Source organism: Hyperolius riggenbachi, chromosome 7 (genome assembly GCF_040937935.1).
Source record: "Hyperolius riggenbachi isolate aHypRig1 chromosome 7, aHypRig1.pri, whole genome shotgun sequence".
NCBI lineage: Eukaryota > Metazoa > Chordata > Amphibia > Anura > Hyperoliidae > Hyperolius > Hyperolius riggenbachi.
The window spans coordinates 298,748,024-298,770,788 of NC_090652.1; the positions used below are offsets into that span (position 1 = coordinate 298,748,024).

Below are 22,765 nucleotides of genomic sequence, written 5' to 3' on the forward strand. Positions count from 1 at the left end.
TTGCTTATTAGAAATAAAAATGGCAGCCATATAGCTTTTGCTTCAGTTTCCCTTTAAGAAAAGTCAGGGGATCCTTAACCACTTGACAACCAGGGGATATTTCCCTGCGCTGTGCTAGGTGGGCTCTTCAGCCCCTAGCACAGATTGTATTAGCAGCAGGGCGATCAGACTTCCCCCCTTTTTTCCCCACTAGGGGGATGTCCTGCTGGGGGGTCTGATCGCCGCCGCTCTGTGTTGTCGAGCGCGGGGGGCTCCTCAAAGCCCCCCTCCGCAGCAATTCCCAGCCTCCCTCTCTTTCCCTCCCTCCCCTCCTCTTTCTGGGTGGCACAGGACGGCGATGCGTTCTGCGCCACCTCTGATAGGCTTCAGCCTATCAGATGCCGGCGATCCCCGGCCAATCAGAGGCCGGGGGTCACCGAACTCCTTTACGGCGCTGCTGCGCAGCAGCGCCGTATGATATAAACAGCGGGGATTTCTTCCCCGCGGGTTTACAATTAGCCTGCGAGCCGCGATCGGAGGCTCGCAGGCTGTTCACGGAGACACCCTCCGTGAACTGACATGGAACGGTCCATGGAAACACCACTGTGACCTGCCGACGCCTATTGGCGTTAGGCGGTCGTTAAGAGGTTAAAACATGATATTTGGATGAGCTACTAGCTGATTCTTCATGGTAACTGGCATCCAAATAAACAGTGCCCAAACTGAAGAAGGAGGAGGGTGGCAGCCCTGACCACCAGGGCGTAGCAATATAGAATGTAGGCTGGCAGAACAGGATTATCCTCCAGGCAACCTAGGCAGGTGCTTGGGGCCTAGTGGATGTCAAGGAGTCCACCTGCCACCTTCTTTGACCTCTTTCTACTTCAGTTTACCAAAAGGACCACAAGAGGGTCCAAATCTACTACCTTGCCAAGGGTTCAATCACATCTTAATCCATATCTGCTGGCTGGTCTAATTAAGATAGGAGTAAATAAACCTGGAGCAAGACTGTACCAATTTTCCATAGCAACCAATCCAAGTTGTTGTGCTCTTGTGTGAAGCACGGGATCTGATTGGCTAGTCTGAATGAGTGGAGGAACACTTTTACTCTATTAGTCTTTGCACCCATCATGATTGATCCGTGATCTGCCCTTTCATCCGCAGGGAGGGTCACCGCTGGCACACGCTGCGCACTGTGCTGAACAAGAGGATGCTGAAGCCAGCCGAGGCGGTCCTCTATACCGGGGCCATCAATGAGGTGGTCACCGATTTCCTGACCACGCTGGACGACCTCAGGAAAGAGACGCCATCTGCAGTCATGGTGAACGATATTGCCAATGTCCTGTATCGATTTGCATTTGAAGGTGAGTCAGAGGAAGCCACAGAGCAGAATACCCACAAGCTGGGCACATTGTGGTCCCTCTGATTCAGGGGATGTGCTGAGGACTTCTGGGTAATTCAATTCAGCTCCAGTGAGGCTTACTTGACTTTCTCACCAACCAACCCTATTGGCCAGTAACAATTGACCAATAGGGTTGGCCAGCAGAATGTTCAAATCAGGCCTCACTTGCCTCTCTCGCTCTTCTCTCTCTTTCCCTTCTTCCAGGAATCTCCTACATCCTGTTTGAGAGCCGTATTGGCTGCCTGGAGAAGACCATCCCCCCAGAGTCCCAGAAGTTCATAGACTCTATAGGAGCCATGCTGAAATACAGTGTATTTGTGGCCGTTTTACCCGCCTGGACTGAAAATCTATTGCCCTTTTACCGACTTTACCTGGAGAACTGGGATAACATCTTTGCTTTTGGTGAGTATGTGAAAAAGTTACACTTAAAGGGAACCAATCACCATTTTTCCTGCAGTTTCCCCTGGTTTCTAATACCTGTAGAAGCTGCCATGTTCCCCCCTCCACTTCTCTCTGCACTTATTTATCCAGGAGAAGGTGTGAAGATAGCATCTGTGACTTCTCTAAGCTCTTTGAAGTACAGTGTCCTATCTTCCTACAGCTTATGCTAAGCAACACTGGGAGGGCGGGGCTACATACCAATATACAGCAATACATAGGTATAGGAAGTGTTTCTGATGCTGAGTGGGTGTCCTGAATAATTTGCTGCATTATAGTGTAAAACACTACAGTGCCTCTTTAACCACTTAAGGACTGCAGTCATAAAACCCCTTAAAGAGAATCTGTATTGTTAAAATTGCACAAAAGTAAACATACCAGTGCGTTAGGGGACATCTCCTATTACCCTCTGACACAATTTCGCCGCTCCTCGCCGCATTAAAAGTGGTTAAAAACAGTTTTAAAAAGTTTGTTTATAAACAAACAAAATGGCCACCAAAACAGGAAGTAGGTTGATGTACAGTATGTCCACACATAGAAAATACATTCATACACAAGCAGGCTGTATACAGCCTTCCTTTTGAATCTCAAGAGATTATTTGTGTGTTTCTTTCCCCCTGTTCTCATGCACTGAAGTTTCAGGCTGCTTGTTTCTACCTGCAAACAGCTTTGCCCTTGTCTGTAATTCTAAGTATGTGAAAGCCCAGCCAGCTCAGAGGACGATTTATCCAGCTTGTAAAAGATAAGAGAGAAGAGAGAAGCTGCTCTAATCCTAAATAACACACAGGCAGTGTGCATACAGGGGCCTGGAAGGGGGAGTTCATAGCAGAACCACAACACTGAAGAACTTGGCAGCCTTCCAGACACAGGCTGACAAGTCTGACAAGAGAGAGATAAGTTGATTTATTACAGAGACAGTGATAGTATAAAGTGCTGCAGTAAGCTAGAACACATTAGAATAGCTTTTTGAACTTGTAGGATGATAAAAAACAGGATGCAATTTTTGTTACGGAGTCTCTTTAAGGACCAGACATTGTTTTTCCATTCAGATCACTGCAGCTTTAACGGTTTATTGCTCGGTCATACAACCTACCACCTAAATGAATTTTACCTCCTTTTCTTGTCACTAATAAAGTTTTCTTTTGGTGCTATTTAATTGCTGCTGTGATTTTTAGTTTTTATTATATTCATCCCAAAAGACATGAATTTTGTAAAAAAAAATGATTTTTTTTAACTTTCTGTGCTGACATTTTTCAAATAAAGTAAAATTACTATATACATTTTTGTCCAAATTTATTCTGCTACATGTCTTTGATTAAAAAAAATCCAATAAGTGTATATTTATTGGTTTGGGTAAAAGTTATAGCGTTTACAAACTATGGTGCCAAAAGTGAATTTTCCCATTTTGAAGCATCTCTGACTTTTCTGACCACCTGTCATGTTTCATGAGGTGCTAAAATTCCAGGATAGTATAAATACCCCCCAAATACCTCCATTTTGGAAAGAAGACATCCCAAAGTATTCACTGAGAGGCATGGTGAGTTCATAGAAGATTTTATTTTTTGGCACAAGTTAGGAAAATGACAGTTTGTGACAAAAAAAAAATAAAATAAAAAGTTTCCATTTCTGCTAACTTGTGACAGAAAAAAATGAAATCTGCCACGGACTCACTATGCTACTCTCTGAATACTTTGGGGTGTCTACTTTCCAAAATGGGGTCATTTGTGGGGTGTGTTCACTGTCCTGAATATTACATAAAAGAACATGCACACCAGACAAAAGATGCTTTTAAATGCAATGCTTATTATTGAAATAGAAAACTTGTACATAAACCCCGATAAACGGGCAGGATACAAACATATACATATTCGCACAATTTTAACTGAACAATCAGCAATGACACAATGTTACAATATCCTGACAAACACAGAGATGGAGGAAAGTCAGAATTTACCCAACAGCAGCGCTGTTTCGAGGCAATTTGAGCCTCTTGATCACGGGCAATAAAAGTCCAAACAGGCAAACAGCAGATAGGCAACAGATGCGATCATGCAGGGCGGCGTCCTCTTCATGCTGTGTCCAAACTCAGTTTAAATACATGTCATCTAACAGCTCATTGGCCCAAAGCACCGGGGCCGGCCCAAGTGACGCATGCGTACACGCGGCAAATTGCCGCTATACGCATTGACGTCACATCCGCTTCCGCCATGTTCCGTAATGCAAAAGTCATTGCGTACAAACGTACGCATGTGATGCGGAAAAATCAATGCGTCCATGCGGACTTTATGCCATATGGAATTTAGACTCTGCATATATGAACGGAGCAAAGCGGAGTGTTACCCTGGCTACAGAAAACCGCTTCCTGGTGCATTTTAACGGTGCTTTTCCGGGCAAAATCTACAAGAAAACACAGACAAACATATTTAGAACAAGACACTATATATAAATTTTTAAATAGCAACAATGCCATAAAAATATTAAAACTATCCTACTTGACAGTAACCAACAGTCTACAAAACTGACAGGTCTACCTCATTAAGACCAAATGGAGCTTTAGTCCTTAATTTATAAATCCAAAAAAGTTCTCTACTTTTCAATTTCTGCTCCATATCACCACCTCTCCATGGTTTTTTAACTACCTCCACTACCCTAAAGCGTAACTGTGATATACAGTGACCAGCAGTGTAGAAATGGCGCGCCAACGGAGAATCTGCGTCACCGCAGCGAATATTGCTGCGGTGTTCACAGATACGTGTGCGAATGTCCCTGCCGGTTTGCCCTGCATCGAGCAACCCACATGGACATATGATAATATAAACAACCCCTATAGAGGAACAGTTAGCAAACTCATCAAGATATATGCGAGAGCCAGTTCTAGGATGCGAGAAATACGGTCCTCTCGCAACATAACCACACTGTACACAGTGGCCACATGGATACATCCCTTTCAAGGCTGGTAACCCTGAGAGCCAATTACCTGTATTTCTCTTTTCAGACACTGGCATATTCCTGGCATGAACAAGAGTATCACGCACACTTCTTGATCGCTTGAATGCACACATAGGGGGTTCTTTAAACACCGGGGCCAATCTCTGGTCACTGCTGATGACCGACCAGTGTTTACGCACAATTTCAAAAGCCTGTTTCGAGAGAGGAGAATAAGTCAGAATCAGCGGTATTCTTTTCGACAGTTCTTTAGGTTTATATTGCAACAGAGATGACCTGCTCTTACCGGCAGCCCTGGACAAAGCATCAGATAGTATTTCCTCACTGTAACCTCTTTGCCTAAAATCAGTGTACATCCTGCCCGCCTCATAAAAAAAAGCCTCATCAGTAGACGCAATACGGCGAATTCTCAGGAATTGACTAAATGGGAGACTTTTCTTAAGACTCAACGGGTGGTAACTACGGGCATCCAAATAAGTATTTTTGTCAGTTGGCTTCTTATAGGGCACAGTTTGTAACATGCCCCTTTCCAGGATGACACTGACATCCAGGAAATGAACTTCCCGGGAATAAAATTCCAACGTGAACTTGATAGAGGGTACACAGCTGTCCAGGACCACCTTAAAGGACTCCAGGGCATCTACAGGGCCATCCCAGATGAAGAAGATGTCATCTATGTACCTCAGCCAGACCCCAATGATGTGGGGTCTACAGGTGATACGGGAAGTACTGAACTCTATCGACATGAGTGAGGATTTAAAGAATTTTTTGATGGCGCTCTTGGAAATTGTGCTCACTGAAAATTACTTTAATTTTGAGGGTTCCTTCTATAAGCAATTACAAGGTACTGCAATGGGGAGCAATGTAGCCCCCACATATGCAAATTTGGTGATGGATGCTTTCGAGAGGGAATATGTGTATTCCAATTCTATGTACCTCGGCCATGTTTTATGCTGGCTGAGGTACATAGATGACATCTTCTTCATCTTCTTCAAATTGTGCGAATATGTATATGTTTGTATCCTGCCCGTTTATCGGGGTTTATGTACAAGTTTTCTATTTCAATAATAAGCATTGCATTTAAAAGCATCTTTTGTCTGGTGTGCATGTTCTTTTATGTAATATTCATGTATTTTTATAACATTGCACCCTGCGTGATTATACATTGGTCTATATAGTTTGATGGTCTATTTATATGGGTGTGTAGACCCTAATGTACATATACGTGTGTTTACTGTCCTGGCATTTTGGGGGGTGCTAAATTGTAAGCACCCCTGTAAAGCCTAAAAGTGCTCATAGGACTTTGTGCCCCTTAGCGCACCTAGGCTGCAAAAAAGTGTCACACATGTGGTATCGCCATACTCAGGAGAAGTAGTATAATGTGTTTTGGGGTGTATTTTTACACATACCCATGCTGGGTGGGAGAAGTATCTCTGTAAATGACAATTTTTTGTTTTTTTTGTTTTTTTACACACAATTGTCCATTTACAGAGATATTTCTCCCACCCAGCATGGGTATGTGTAAAAATACACCCCAAAACACATTATACTACTCCTCCTAAGTACGGCGATACCACATGTGTGACACTTTTTTGCAGCCTAGGTGCGCTAAGGGGCCCAAAGTCCAATGAGTACCTTTAGGATTTCACAGGTCATTTTGAGACATTTGGTTTCAAAACTACGCCTCACGGTTTAGTGCCCCTAAAATGCCAGGGCAGTATAGGAACCCCAGAAGTGACCCCATTTTAGAAAGAAGACACCCCAAGGTATTCTGTTAGGTGTATGATGAGTTCATAGAAGATTTTATTTTTTTGTCACAAGTTAGCGGAAATCTATTTTTATTGTGTTTTTTTTTTTCACAAAGTGTCATTTTCCACTTACTGGCACTAACCTCCCCAGTGCATTGATTGCATCTATTATCCCCTCTAATCACCCCCTGAGACACCCATCAATCACCTCCTGTCACCCCCTAGCACTACTATTCATCTGGCTACCTATACTGTAGGTACCTGGCTAACCTATACTAGGTAAACAACACAGAAGCCTAATTTAGGATAAATAACACAGATATGATCCTATACTAAGGACTAAAAATTAACTTTTAATAATACATATTAAATGGACCTTGGCTGCTATAGTTTCAAGACTGATACAGTCTTGAAACTATAGCAGCCAAGGTCCATTTTAATATGTATTATTAAAAGTTAATTTTTAGTCCTAAGTATAGGATCATATCTGTGTTATTTATCCTATACTAGGGGCAGCTATACTGGCTACCTATACTGAAGGCACCCACCTGGCTAACCTACACTGGGGGGCAACTATACTGGTTACTTATACTGGAGGCACCTACTTGGCTAACATATACTGGGGGCAACTATACTGGCTACCTATACTGGAAGCACCTACCTGGCTAACCTATACTGGGGGGCAACTATACTGGTTACTGGAGGCACTTACCTGGCTAACCTATACTGGGGGCAATTATACTGGCTACCTATACTGGAGGCACTTGCCTGGCTAACATATACTGGAGGCAACTATACTGGCTACCTATACTGGAGGCACTTACCTGGCTAACCTATACTGGGGCAATTATACTGGCTACCTATACTGGAGGCACTTACCTGGCTAACATATACTGGGGGCAACTATACTGGCTACCTATACTGGAGGCACTTACCTGGCTAACCTATACTGGGGCAAGTATTCTGGCTACATATACTGGAGTTACCTACCAAGCTAGCCTATACTAGAAGCAACTATGCTGGCTACCTACACTGGGGGGGGGGGGGGGGGGGAGATCTATAGCTGTCGCAATTTGTACACACTTGCCCTGGGTGCAATTTAGCCTAGAAACTGCCCTGTATTTGTGGTTGTCCTGGGCAAAAATCTAACATCAGTACAGCTGTATCACAGATACGAATGGTCAATAAGAAGCTAATAATTATAAGAGGATGCACATTTTAAACCTATTGTATGTACATTTTTGCAGATTGGAAATTAACACAATACACAAAATATTGCTAAATATCCCTTAGTTACTACAAGTTACTATATCAGCACATTTGGATTCACACTTTAGGAAACAAGTTGATCGATCAGAAGCTGGAGAAGATACAAGCTTGCTTGGAGCGCGGGGAGGAGGTGCAGGGGGAGTACCTAACCTACTTGCTGTCCAGCGGGAAACTGACCAATAAGGAGGTGTACGGGAGCATACCCGAGCTGCTATTGGCCGGAGTGGACACGGTATTTAATCAGAAACTAAATTGTTCCTCATGCGCTAAATAAGTGTCTTGTGGGAAACAGACTGGAGTTTTTGCAGAGGATTTTTTTTTTTAAATCAAACTGTATTTTTTTTATTGCAAATTAGAAAAAATAAGATTTAGTGCTGTAGAGTGTCCACAAAAGAGAAGCACCTTCCCCCCAAAAGAGGCTTAATGATTAGAATCCCAGGTAACAATCATAACGGATCAAAAAATAATAACAAAAATGCTAACATTTGTATGGTGCTTTTCTCCTGTTTGAATCAATGCGCTTGAGACCTGCAGCCAGCCAACCACCAGGGGGCACTCAACCGGCCACACTACACTATTAAGGAGTCTTGCCCAATGGTTCCTTACTGAATAGATACTGGCTTCAGGCAAAATGTATATAAAAGTCACAGCCTCTGTAGAAATCCCAGCTCCCGTATGCTGGCCAGATATCAGCTGCACCATATTTCTAGCGATAGTAACTTGAAAAAGGCTGTCCAATTTCCATGGTCTGTGAGATGAGACATGTAGGGCATAACAGGTCAGACCTTTTCTCCCAGATTGCTTCAGGGATTGCTGCAGTTGTTCCCTCATTTTTTTCATTCATACCTCCCAATTTTTTGAGATAAGAAAGAGGGACACTCTAAGACACACCCATTCCACACCCCTAATCACGCCCCTGACACACCCAGAAAGCACGCGCACACATATAATTCAGACCACACTGGTCCTTACTATTATCATTAGTTCTCTTTCAATTTAACATATAAAAATAAGAAATCTATACATTTAAATGATAGAAATAATGTTTACAGTCAGATAAAATGCATAGATTTACACAGATCTGTACATCAGTCCTGAAAGAGGGACACGTGAGGAAGAAAGAGGGACAGAGGGATTTAATTCCCAAAGAGGGACTGTCCCTCTGAAAAAGGGACAGTTGTGAGCTACGTTCTCTTTATAGTAAAGTTGAAGGAGCACCATAATAACCACATACATGGCATGATCTGGAAGGAACTACTAGGCAGTGGAGAGAGTCTTGCATTTGGAACTTTGGAGTTATATAAAGACGCTGGCCATTAACCAACTTTTAATGACATGCTGTTAAGTCGTACAAGCTCTTGTTTATGGTAATCACCTTCTAGTCTCTGCATTGTTGTGTTTAGTACAGAATAGTTCTGCAGCTTTAAAGTGTACCCGAGCTGAAGCTCGGGTACAAACGTAGATACCTTTTGAGGCTTCCCTCTCTGCTCTCGCCCCTCACTGAACGCAGCCCCCCGGAGATTGGCGACATAATAATGTCGCCAATTCCTATCAGGGTCGCGCGGCTCCTCATCTGCTTTCTTGGCCGCGCTGTAGACGCTCGAGCCTGCCCGCGCTGCCGCGCATGTGCAGTAGCACGGAGTCACAGGATCTGTCCTACTGCGCATGCGCGGCAATGCTTGCCCATCTCTTGCGGGGCCATCACTGCAAGGAGAAGAGCTGTGCGGCCCCGATGTGGGGAGGGGCCGCGCTCAGCATTGGGGAGCTACTGCCAACTGAGGGAAGCCTCAATACGATCCAGAGACTTTCTTAAAGGTAATATATTTAATAGCAAACCCGATCTTGGGCTCGGGTTTGCTTTAAGCAGGGGTGGAACCATGTGGGACGGGTGGAGGAAAATGCTAGGGAAGGAGCTGCGTGGAGCAGCCTGATTTTCTATTGGGAGCTGCCCCTACTTAGTAAGCACTGCAGCAGTGCCCCTAAAAGCAAATGTTGCTCCACGCAAGAGCCTGGAGTGTCTGTGCTCCAATTGTCCAGGGTTTTATAACCTTGTACCCAGAATATCATATTGAAGATTATAGCAAGTATAGGTTAGGTTAATTGCTCCATGTAATGTCATGTGACATCACCTCTCTGCCTTCAGACGTCTAATACCTTATCTTGGGCACTGTACCACCTGGCCAGAGACCCCGACATCCAGCAGTCCCTGTACCAGGAGGTGACCAGTATTGTCCCCGGAGACGGAGTACCCACCGCTGAGGACATCGCCAAGATGCCGCTGCTGAAAGCTGTGATCAAGGAAACCCTACGGTAATAATTATCCACCAAGTGTATGGTGTGAAGTTTAGAGGAGGTCTCAGCCAGCACGCAGTACACAGCGTCATAAATAAAAGTCTGTTTATGTGTAGAAGTAAAATAAAACAGCTTTGCTTCAGTATGAACAGAAAAGTAAATGAATGGCTTACATCAGCTTTGGAGTCCATTGCATTAGCAAAGTCCAGCTTATTCAATACAGTCCAGTTCCTTAGGCCAAAACCATCCAAGGCCGAGTGCATGCCAAAAAGCGCTATCGTAATCACAAACGCTTTAAAGTGATTTTTCAGAGCGATTCTAGGCAAGTGCAGAGCAATTTTCTTATCATGCCTAGCGATTTTTGGAGTAGCTTTTTTATATTTTGTTACAGTAGAGCTGTAGCTGAACAGCTTCTGTAACAAAAACGATTGGAAAATCGCTCTGATGTAGCGCTTTTCAGAGCAATTTTCCACTTTCCTAAACTTAACTTTGAGACCGAAATCGCCACAGAAATCAGCAAAAATGCTGCAGGACCCGAATTTGCGTTTGGGGAAAAAACGAATCGCTCTGGTGTGCACCAGCCCATTCAAGTACATTACCCAAGCTGTTTTCAAACCACAAGCGTTTTTAAAAACGCTCACAACCTTTCTTGGTGTGCACCAGCCTGAAATCAGCAGTCCATAGTAGGGTTTTGCCTCTCAGGGCTGGTTCACATTGGGGTGATTCTTGATCCGCAAAGCCGGCGATCAGCAAAGCGCTGCTACAATGTATCCCTATGGATACATTCACACTGCAGCGGTTGCGATTTCAATTAATCACAAATGAGCTGCATGCAGCGTTTTGGGGGCAATTGCTCTGTGATTCTCGTTCTATTGAACAGGAATCACAAGCATAAATCTCACTGAATGGCGCGATTTTGCCCGCAAATCGCGATCACAGAGCCGAACACAATCAGTGCCAAGTGTGAACTGGCCCTCACAGTGAAACAACTCTGAACAGGAGGTCAGCAGCACACATGCGCCATGCACGACATCCTCCACTCCACCTGTGCTGCCTCTATATGCAAATTAGCAGAGAGTTTACTCTCTGCTGCAGCAAAAACCAGGTGTGTACCTGGGTGGAATGGGAAGGCTCATTCTTCCTTTCCTCCCATTCCAGAGTCCAGCTGCCAATAATACCCAGACTCCATCCCAGGTGCACATGCAGCTCTTAAAGGGGCCACAGTCCAAATAATGGAGAAATATATCTCCCATCCAGGACCCAGCCCTGATGTCCCCTACAATGGATACCATCTCAGTTTCTTCTGTGTCTATTTACCTCTCCCTGTATAACAGAAGTACAAAATATATTAGATAAAAAAGAAATCTAAATTCCACATCCTGTTGCTCAGCCATGTCATGATCCCAGCAATACCTGTCAAAAATCAGCCTGGGAGTGTACTGAGCTCTTACCTGGACTTCATGATGATCTCCCGACACTTACCTCCAACTAAGTCCTGTCACGGAAGAGCCGTGAGACAAGAGAACACAATCACAATCGGTTTTGCTGCACCGGTTGTCGTTGACGTGCCAGATCAAGATCTTATGTCTAGGTACAGCACGGTGTGAGCCTGGGGTCTCTGACGTTCATAGCTGCTAGAGGAACTCTTTTCATGAAGTATGTTTGTTGACCAGTGAAGGCATGTTTGTTTAAATTAACTTGGTCAAAAGAAGTTCCTTCATGGGCAGTGACACCCAAGTGTGAACATGCCCTTTGAAAAGGATACCATTTGGTGAGCCTCAGCAAAGCAAGCTTTCCACACAGCAGGGCTGTAGACACAGCGGAGCCGTGGCCAGCCTTAGACATACATGGAGTTTAAGATTTTTAGCCTGCTTAAGGAATACTGTACATATGAGAGGTATGAAAGTTATCTCATTCTGCTGGTCCGGATCTGGTGAATATTTTAATATTAAATTGAGGCCACTGCCTTACCCAGAACCCGAGGTAATCCGCTACTTCGTAACCGGACATGCAACAGCAACCAAGTTTGATGTCATATTCTGAGGAATATGAATCTGTGACTTATGTGTGTGCGGGAAGTGTAAGCTGAGATATGGAGAATGTCATATTGGGTTGGTACAAGAAACCCACCCAGGAGGTTAACCGCACCCTGTCCAGCCGCTGGGCTGAACCTGAGATCCCACCCAAAAATGTGGGTCATTCAAAAGAACTTGCCAGGGGCTCCTCCTTTAGTCCTCCGAATTCCATCTTCATGGGAGCATGCTGCTGCTTTGAGGACGAGTAGCGTTCATTTTTGTTTGAACTTTGGTCTGGAAACAAAGAAACTTCACGTGTTTTTTCCCAGAAAGGACATATTTTCACCTGAACTTAAGTATACGTATTTTCTTCCCTTTTTATTTTCATACTGCGCTATTATTGTCTCTATAATTGTTGATTTTAATGATTTTCTGTATATATTAATTACTTATATTGCATTTATAATAAACGACTAAAAAGCCATTTATGTGTTCAGCTACCCCTGCTATTCAGCCGCACAAACCGAATCCTAGCTTCTGAAGAGTCGCTACTACTGTTGATAGCTAGATAAAATAGAGTGTGTTTAAAGAGAGTCTGAAGCGAGAATAAATCTCGCTTCAGACCTCATAGATAGCAGGGGCATGTGTGCCCCTGCTAAAACGCCGCTATCCCGCGGCTTAACGGGGGTCCCTTCACCCCCAAATCCCCCTCCGTAATGCGGGGGAACGCTTCCTGGTTGGGGCAGGGCTAACCGCCGCAGCCCTGCCCCACGCGCGTCTGTCAGCGCGTATCTCCGCCTCTCCCCCGCCCCTCTCAGTCTTCCTTCACTGAGAGGGGCGGGGGAGAGGCGGCGATGCGCGGCTGATAGACGCGACTGGAGGCAGGGCTGCAGCCGTTAGCCCTGCCTCCAGAAGCGACCAAGTCTGCGACCAAGTGTCGCAGTGGGGGGTTTGGGGGTCAAGGGACCCCCGTTTAGCGGCGCTATTGCGGCAGTTTAGCAGGGGCACACGTGCCCCTGCTAACTATGAGCTCTGAAGCGAGATTTATTCTCGCTTCAGAGTCTCTTTAACCGTTTTATTTGCAGGTATTAGTGTCAGTGTAGTGAGGTCTCCCACCCTTCTGTAGGATTGGTGGAAGTTATACCCTGAAATAGTGTGTAATTTGAATTACAGTAACTCACAAGCTCCCTTCTAGTCTGTCTGCTGCCAAAATTCCAGCGGTTTCTGTGCACCAATTGCGACCACAGAATGCATGGTCTGTGTGCTGAAACCGATTGGAACGCCTTGTGCTGTCTGGCCACTAGGGAGCTTGTAACAAGTCCTACTCCCAGTTTATATATAAGAAATCTCACAGCATTTATCAGACTCAGGTGATGAGTTGTAAAAACAAAAAAGTCCAAAAGCAAAGGGAGCAGCAGTGACAGCAGGAGGCTGAGCCATTGTAATGAACCAGAGGCTGCTTCTCATACAACACAGACCCATCTGGAAACCCCTGCGCAATGTCATTGCTGGAATTAGGGGAATCCTTGTGTGTGAAGCAGCGGTTGTTTGAGGGTCCTTTTTAGTGATAGAGGATAAGGAAGTCAAGAGGTTAAAAAAAATGTATTTAGGTTTTCTGTTCATCACTAACTTCAGCATCGTCCACTTATTACATGGTTGCATTGTGCGTAGACTGATCTGGCCTTGCCTTTCGTCCTGCAGGCTGTATCCAGTCGTCCCGACTAATGCCAGAGTGATCGTGGAGAAGGACATAATGCTTGGAGGTTACCTGATTCCAAAAGAGGTGAGTATAATTAAAATAAATCCATAATTTACGCACACCCTAAAAATGTAATCAGTATGTGCCCACTAGCTTCTAAATAAGGGTCAGTTCACATAGGCGACTGCCAGGGTCTCATTATTTTGCTACTGAACAGAAAAGCATTTGGCATTGTTCCCCATAGGTTTGTCATTTTGAGCCACTAGGGGGACACGGAACTGAAAATGCAGCCATCTCGCAAAATTCAATTGATCGAAACACTTGTACAGTACACTTTGGGGCTGAGGAATTATTAAGAACTAGTAAAAAAAGTCCACCCATTTAATAACTGGCACTAGGAAACTGACGGGCATTACCATGAACCCCCTTGCCTGCAACATGGGCGCGCCTGTCCACGACCACTGCCAGAAGCCTGCCCATGTGCCACAGTGCCACGCACATGAACCAGGCAACTGACACGTGGACACAGGGATGCAGGAGGACACAGGGACAGGGCAATTATATAGCATTACTAGCTGACCTAAGCCCGTTTAAAAACGGGCTCTAGGTCTGTCACCGCCGCATGTCACTGCACATGTGCGCGCCGCAGGCGCACACATCTGCCGCGCGCGCACACGCCTGTCCGCCCGCCCCTTCCTTCCCTGCAAGCCGCATCACTCCCCCTTAGTGTCTCTGTGTCCCTGTACATGTGCACTACAGAAAAGCACACACGGACATGGGATGCAGAGACACGGGTTTTATTAGGTAGGATTGTATTTATAAAGCACCAACAAATTATGAACAAAAAATCGGGAAACAGACAACAAGGTACAAGATCATGCAATAAACCACATAAATCAAGTCCAAGTCAGCAGGCAGGGTACCCGATACTGATGGTGCATGGGAGGACCCTGCCAGAGGCTTACAATCTAAAAGGATTGGGGTAGGGAAACACTAGGCACAGGTTGCAGAACATAGCAAGTTATGGTATTGATGCTGGGGGAGGGGGGTGGGGGGGGGGGGGGTTAGGCAATCTTGAGGTGAGCTTTAAGGGCTTGTTTAAAGAGAACCCGAGGTGGGTTCTAAGAATCCTAATTGCACACAGGGCCCCCATGTGCTCTGCTGGCCCCCATAAATCATACACCATGCTAAGCGACACGCAGCGTATGGCCAGCTGTCTTTTTATGTCTGTACTGTCAGTCTCGCCGCTCCCCCGCCTCCTGTATGTCACCGCTCCCCGCCCATGTCCCTTCCCTCCAATCAGCGGGGAGGGAAGGGACGCAGGCGGGGAGCGGCAACATAGAGGAGGCGGGAGAGCGGCGAGACCGACAGTACAGACATAAACAGCCGGCTATCGGCACGCTGCGTGACGCTTAGCATGGTGTATGATTTATGGGGGCCAGCAGAGCGCAGGGGGGCCCTGGAGGGACGCTGTATAGCAACAGAGGCTGGGTATTATATGAAGACCCAGCCTCTGTGTGCAATTAGGATTCTTAGAACCCACCTCAGGTTGTTTTAAGTTCTAGGATGTAGATTCTACGTCCTAATTATTATAATAATAATAATAATACAAACATTTGTATAGCGCTTTTCTCCTGTCAGACTCAAAGCGCTCAAGAGCTGCAGCCACTGGGACGCGCTCAGGAGGCCACCATGCAGTGTTAGGGAGTCTTGCCTTGAACTCCTTACTGAATAGGTACTGATTCTAGCCAGGATTCGAACCCTGGTCTCCCATGACAAAGCCAGATCCAGTCCCCCTGTATGTTCTAGGATGTAGAATCTACGTCCTGCATTAAACCGCGCTGTCTGCTGCCGCTGCTCGTGCACGCATGCGCATGTGTGTGCACGTGCGCGCTCGTGCACAGTCACGTGAATGGTCCTGTGAATGATTGTTGCTGTTAGCTAGCAAAAATCATTCAATAAAGTTAGGGGGGAAAAAAGTTGTAAAAGTAAAAAAAAAAAAATTAAAGTGACATGGCCCCAATAAAATAAAGTTTTTTTTTTTATTTTATTTATTCTTCGTTAATTTTTAACCCAAACTTAGCCTATTAACCCATTATTAACCCCTGCAATACCTATGCCTGTTTATAAATGTTTGACTGCCGCCAGTAGCGATTGGATGCAATCGATAGGGCGAAAGTTTCAGGCCCCAATGCTCTACAGTTGTAACGCTCTGCCATTGCCTAGTGATGCATCTGTACAGCTCTATGCCTCCTGAGCTGTCGCCCTAGCGAACGCATTCGATCGCCGCAGACGCGCAGACATGATCAGCTAGAAGTAAAACGTGGCATGTGGGGTATCATTTTAATCGGGAAGGGCCACATAATTTATCTGTAGATGTATTTTAACTGTGGGACGTGAGATGTGAAAATTAAGGAGGGGGAAAATGAAAAAAATGTTTGTTTTCTGCATTCACGCCTCATTTTTCCCCATAAATGGACTATAAAACAAAATAGTTTGGGGAGAAAAATATTACCCAAAGAAAGCCCGAATGTACTGAAAAAAACAAGATATGTATCATTAAGATGGCATAGATAACTCAAAAGTTACTGCTGTATCAAAACGACACAGCTAAAGTGTCAAAAACGCCAGGAACTTTAAGTTGTAAAACCGTGGAACGCGAAAGGGTTAAAGGTGTTGAAGGAGAATGGGATGGAGCGAGCCTCAAAAGTGGGAGAAGCTCTTGAGAAGTTCTGCAGTCTTGCTAGGGAGTAGGAGCTGTTTGGTTTGGGGGGATGGTCGGTCGGTCACAGGTTGCAGTCTTGCTTGGGAGTAGGAGCTGCTTGCAGGGATGGTCGGTCGGTCACAGGTTGCAGTCGGGTGCATGTCTGTAGACCAGTTATATTGTCTTCTCTTTATCTTGCAGACACTGTTCACTTTAGCTCATTACCAGATCTCCCGAGATGAGAACAATTTCCCCGAGCCCAACAAATTCCTCCCGCATCGCTGGTTACGCGACAACAAGACCAAGAACAACCCGTTCAGCTCCATCCCATTTGGGTACGGGGTCAGAGCTTGTGTCGGCCGGAGAATAGCGGAGCTGGAGATGTATCTGGCCTTATCACGGGTAACATTATCTATAGGATAACATAAGAGATAAATGGAAACTAATTCACAATTAGGAAAGATAAAAGGGAAAGTGTTGTTTACATAAGAAATGTAAAGAGGAAATAAGTATATCAGGAGAGGAGAGTTAGATAGAGGGAGGAGCAGAGTACTCCAGCAGCACAGATTATATCAGGAATGGAGAGACATATGGTGGAAGGAGCAGAGTCCTCCAGCAGCACAGAGTATATCAGGAGAGGAGAGTTAGAAAGTGGATGGAGCAGAGTCCTCCAGCAGCACATAGTATATCAGGAGAGGAGAGAAAGATGGAGGAAGGAGCAGAGTCCTCCAGCAGCACAGAGTATATCAGGCGAAGAGAGTTAGATAGAGGGAGGAGCAGAGTCCTCCAGCAGCACAGAGTATATCAGGAGAGGAGAGTTAGAAAGTGGATGGAGCAGAGTCCTCCAGCAGCACAGAGTATATCAGGAGAGGAGAGATAGATGGAGGAAGGAGCAGAGTCCTCCAGCAGCACAGAGTATATCAGGAGAGGACAGTTAGAGGAAGGAGCAGAGTCCTCCAGCAGCACAGAGTATATCAGGAGAAGAGAGTTAGATAGAGGGAGGAGCAGAGTCCTCCAGCAGCACAGAGAATATCAGGAGAGGAGAGTTAGAAAGTGGATGGAGCAGAGTCCTCCAGCAGCACCGAGTATATCAGGAGGGGAGAGTTAGAGGAACGAGCAGAGTCCTCCAGCAGCACAGAGTGTATCAGGAGAGGAGAGTTAGATGGAGGAAGGAGCAGAGTCCTCCAGCAGCACAGAGTATATCAGGAGAGGACAGTTAGAGGAAGGAGCAGAGTCCTCCAGCAGCACAGATTATATCAGGAGAGGAGAGTCAGATAGAGGAAGGAGCAGAGTCCTCCAGCAGCACAGAGTATATCAGGAGAGGCGAGATAGATGGAGGAAGGAGCAGAATCCTCCAGCAGCACAGAGTGTTTCAGGAGAGGAGAGTTAGATGGAGGAAGGAGCAGAGTCCTCCAGCAGCACAGCGTATATCAGGAGAGGAGAGTTAGATGGAGGAAGGAACAGAGTCCTCCAGCAGCACAGAGTATATCAGGAGAGGAGAGTTAGATAGAGGAAGGAGCAGAGTCCTCCAGCAGCACAGAGTATATCAGGAGAGGAGAGTTAGATAGAGGAAGGAGCAGAGTCCTCCAGCAGCACAGAGTATATCAGGAGAGGAGAGTTAGATAGAGGAAGGAGCAGAGTCCTCCAGCAGCACAGAGTATATCAGGAGAGCAGAGTTAGATGGAGGAAGGAGCAGAGTCCTCCAGCAGCACAGAGTACATCAGGAGAGGAGAGTTAGATAGAGGAGGGAGCAGAGTCCTCCAGCAGCACAGAGTATATCAGGAGAGGAGAGTTAGATAGAGGAAGGAGAAGAGTCCTCCAGCAGCACAGAGTATATCAGGAGAGGAGAGTTAGAGGAAGGAGCAGAGTCCTCCAGCAGCACAGAGTATATCAGGAGAGGAGAGTTAGATAGAGGAAGGAGAAGAGTCATCCAGCAGCACAGAGTATATCAGGAGAGGAGAGTTAGATAGAGGAGGGAGCAGAGTCCTCCAGCAGCACAGAGTATATCAGGAGAGGAGAGTTAGATAGAGGAGGGAGCAGAGTCCTCCAGCAGCAGCACAGAGTATATCAGGAGAGGAGGGTTAGATAGAGGTAGGAGAAGAGTCATCCAGCAGCACAGAGTATATCAGGAGAGGAGAGTTAGATAGAGGAAGGAGCAGAGTCCTCCAGCAGCACAGAGTATATCAGGAGAGGAGAGTTAGATAGAGGAAGGAGAAGAGTCATCCAGCAGCACAGAGTATATCAGGAGAGGAGAGTTAGATAGAGGAGGGAGCAGAGTCCTCCAGCAGCACAGAGTATATCAGGAGAGGAGAGTTAGATAGAGGAGGGAGCAGAGTCCTCCAGCAGCACAGAGTATATCAGGAGAGGAGAGTTAGATAGAGGAGGGAGCAGAGTCCTCCAGCAGCACAGAGTATATCAGGAGAGGAGAGTTAGATAGAGGAGGGAGCAGAGTCCTCCAGCAGCAGCACAGAGTATATCAGGAGAGGAGGGTTAGGCAGAGAGAGGAGCAGAGTCCTCCAGCAGCACCGAGTATATCAGGAGAGGACAGTTAGATAGAGGGAGGAGCAGAGTCCTCCAGCAGCACAGAGTATATCAGGGGAGGAGAGTTAGAAAGTGGATGGAGCAGAGTCTTCCAGCAGCACAGAGTATATCAGGGGAGAAGAGTTAGAAAGTGGATGGAGCAGAGTCTTCCAGCAGCACAGAGGATATCAGGAGAGGAGGGTTAGATAGAGGAAGGAGCAAAGTCCTCCAGCAGCACAGAGTATATCAGGAGAGGAGGGTTAGGCAGAGGGAGGAGCAGAGTCCTCCAGCAGCACAGAGTATATCAGGAGAGGAGAGTTAGATGGAGGAAGGAGCAGAGTCCTCTAGCAGCACAGAGTATATCAGGAGAGGAGGGGTAGATAGAGGAAGGAGCAGAGTCCTCCAGCAGCACAGAGTATATCAGGAGAGGAGAGTTAGATGGAGGAAGGAGCAGAGTCCTCCAGCAGCACAGAGTATATCAGGAGAGGAGAGTTAGATGGAGGAAGGAGCAGAGTCCTCTAGCAGCACAGAGTATATCAGGACAGGAGAGTTAGATAGAGGAAGGAGCAGAGTCCTCCAGCAGCACAGAGTATATCAGGAGAGGAGAGTTAGATGCATGAAGGAGCAGAGTCCTCCAGCAGCACAGAGTATATCAGGAGAGGAGAGTTAGATGGAGGAAGGAGCAGAGTCCTCCAGCAGCACAGAGTATATCAGGAGAGGAGAGCTAGATAGAGGAAGGAGCAGAGTCCTCCAGCAGCACAGAGTATATCAGGAGAGGAGAGTTAGATGCAGGAAGGAGCAGAGTCCTCCAGCAGCACAGAGTATATCAGGAGAGGAGAGTTAGATGGAGGAAGGAGCAGAGTCCTCCTGCAGCTCGGGGAAGCATTTGAATGGAACAATTATAAAGCGATTAGCTGCAAACACATCATAGAATAAGTACTGAAACCAGGGGCGTAACTAGAAGTCACTGGGCCCCCCTGCAAAACTTTGGATGGGGCCCCCTTACCCCCCTCACTTTCTGCACAGGTAACCGGAGAACCAATGTTAATCAATTGGCTAGTGCACACTTGAATGTGTTTTCCCCATGCAGATAAAAACAGACAGCAGCAAACCACTGCACGCATTTTCTCGATCAATTACATCAGCTCTTATGATAAAAATTGCATGTTTTCACACATACAGACACACATGGTGTGCAGAAAACAGACATACAGTGTGCTCCCAGCCTCAGCTTATTACACTCACGCTGTCCATCTCTGATGGAGCAGAACTGGCTCTGCAAACTTTTCCAGCATCACTATAGTACACATCACTTCGGGAGGGGTAGAGGTTGGTGGCTGGGTGCTGTACACAAGAGCCTGCTACATACTGAATAGGGACTGTCTACAAATCTTTGTACAATTCTTTATCAGTAGCTGAGCAAATGCAGTCATTAGAACAATTGTGCAGAGAGCAGAAAGTTGTTTTTTTTTCTCTCCGTGCCATTACTTGTCAGGACAGGGAAAATAAACCTCTCCCCCCATGGGGCCCCCTGTGGCTTCTGGGCCCCCCTGCGGCAGCATCCCTTGCAGGGTCTATTGTTACGCCCCTGACTGAAACACTAATCTTGTTTCGTTCCTCATGTTTGTTTCAGATACTTAAGAAGTATGAGGTCAGACCAGACCCCCGGGGTGGAGAGGTGACCCCCATGGCCAGAATTGTCCTGACCCCGAGCCGGCCTATTAACCTGCAGTTTCTGAATAGATCGGATACAGTTTGAATGTTCTCAGGAATATTGTCACTAAAAGACGCAGCGCTGAGAACCAGAGACACACAGGAAGTCCTCTGCATACTATAATGGACAGAACAGACAAATCTTCAGATGTAAATACACTAGATGTTCCTCAGTTGTTCTAAATGAGTTTGAAAGGGAGCTTGTTACAGACACACTAATGGTACAACAACCACCATATTCCCAGAGATGACATCAGATGTGTAACCGGAAATTCCTTTCAGTAACACTGAAGACTCTTCATCGGCCACTGCACTTCCTGGGATTTGATATGATCAGAGCTGCGTTTCCTGTTTACTCTTTACTGCCATCTGCTGGCAAAATGTGATACTGCTATTCAATAAGACACTGTGAACCAGCGTCTACAAAGCACGTAAGGCAACAGGACCTTCAGTGAGGGCAATGTTTTTAATCTAAAAAAAAAAACCACAGCACTTCTAATAGCCCATCACAAACTAAAGGCCTGTACACACACCCTCCACTGCACTTCCTGGGATTTGATATGATCAGATCTGCGTTTCCTGTTTACTCTTTACTGCCATCTGCTGGCAAAATGTGATACTTCCATTTAACACAACAACAATAATGAAATATTCCATGGACCAGCTTATCGACTTCCATCTACAAAGCACTTTAGTCAACAGGAGAGCACTGCTCTTTAAAACTCACTAAAAACTTTACAAACTTTCCCATGCAAGCACTGGAGTAGGACCCCCAGGACAGGCAGTGTTTATCTAAAAAAACACAGCATTTCTAATAGCCCATTACAAGCTAAAGGCCCATATACACGCTTGACTGATGCCACCCAATGGGAACTGGGACCTGATCCCTCGGGCGACAAAGCTGGGCCTAGGCTATACAGACACGTAAACAGCCTGCAGGCTGATGACCCCGTACTGTTCTAATGCAGGCAGAGGGCAGAGGGGCGATGGAGTGGTGCAGACATGACATCATCAGCGGGCAGACTGAGCGGTAAAAGCAAAGCTATTGGACGTCGCTCTGCTGAGTTGATCCGCTTGGTCGGGGGCCGCTGTACACATGCCGGATTATCAGCAGAGGCTGTCGTTATTGCCTGACTGTAATTTCTCCCTGGTCTGTAATTTGACTTATTTGACTGTTGTATTATTCTCCTACTTTTTTTTTCTGACCCAGGAGTCAAAATCATGGTCTTGTGCTTCACAGGCAGAGGCATTACCTCTGAATTTTTTAAATCGCAAGCGTGACTGATCCAATAGGGATACATTGTACACAATGATTTGCTGATTGCCAGCAATCAGGAATGTGCTATAAAATGCCTGCAGAGCATCCCAGTGAGAACGGCTCTTTTACCACTCGGAGAACTGACTTTAATTTGTCCATTCTCTGCTCATTACTAAGTGGAGAGCAGGGCCGGCCCTAGACTTTTTGCTGTCTGAGGCAAACTTGGAAAAAATCGCCGCCCCCCCCCCCCCCTCTCCTCAAGCCGTGGGTGGGGGCCGCCGAGCGGGTAGCGGCCAGCGGGCAGGAAGGGGGTATTGGGCAAAGCGGCGGGGAGGGGGATCGGACCCTTCCTCACCTGGATCCCCCTGATCTGCGCACCCCCTGCAGCTTTAAAAAGTTAAGTAGCAGCCGCTAGTAAGAGGCAAGGGGCAGGGATCACTCACCTCTTCTGCGTTCCAGCGTGCGTTCCACTGTTGTCACTTCCTGCAATGCCGTCCACTTACAATACAGAGACGAGTCATCCCTGCCCGCTGCCTCTTACTAGTAGCAGCTGCTGCTTAAAAGATACCCGAACTGACATGTGACATGATGAGATAGACATGGGGATGTACAGTGCCTAGCACACAAATACCTATGCTGTGTTCCTTTTTCTCTTTCTCTGTCTGAAAGAGTTAAATATCAGGTATGCAAGTGGCTGACTCAGTCCTGACAGGAAGAGACTACAATGTGGCCCTCACTGATAAGAATTTCCCCTTTTTATCTCTTTCCTGCTCTCAGAAGCCATT

At 46.2% G+C, this 22,765-nt stretch overlaps 1 protein-coding gene across 1 annotated transcript in view; it reads left to right on the plus strand.

Moving 5' to 3' along the window:
- The window catches only part of LOC137525164 (sterol 26-hydroxylase, mitochondrial-like), a 36,913-nt gene extending 14,367 nt beyond the window's left edge, over window positions 1-22,546 (plus strand). Inside the window, exons 3-9 of the mRNA XM_068246040.1 lie at window positions 1,141-1,340; window positions 1,583-1,780; window positions 7,848-8,011; window positions 9,923-10,089; window positions 13,788-13,869; window positions 16,691-16,891; window positions 20,643-22,546. Of these exons, the coding sequence (XP_068102141.1) occupies window positions 1,141-1,340; window positions 1,583-1,780; window positions 7,848-8,011; window positions 9,923-10,089; window positions 13,788-13,869; window positions 16,691-16,891; window positions 20,643-20,768 (1,138 nt within the window). The 3' untranslated portion in view covers window positions 20,769-22,546. The remainder of the gene's footprint in view (window positions 1-1,140; window positions 1,341-1,582; window positions 1,781-7,847; window positions 8,012-9,922; window positions 10,090-13,787; window positions 13,870-16,690; window positions 16,892-20,642) is intronic.
- The last annotated feature ends 219 nt before the right edge of the window (window positions 22,547-22,765 follow it).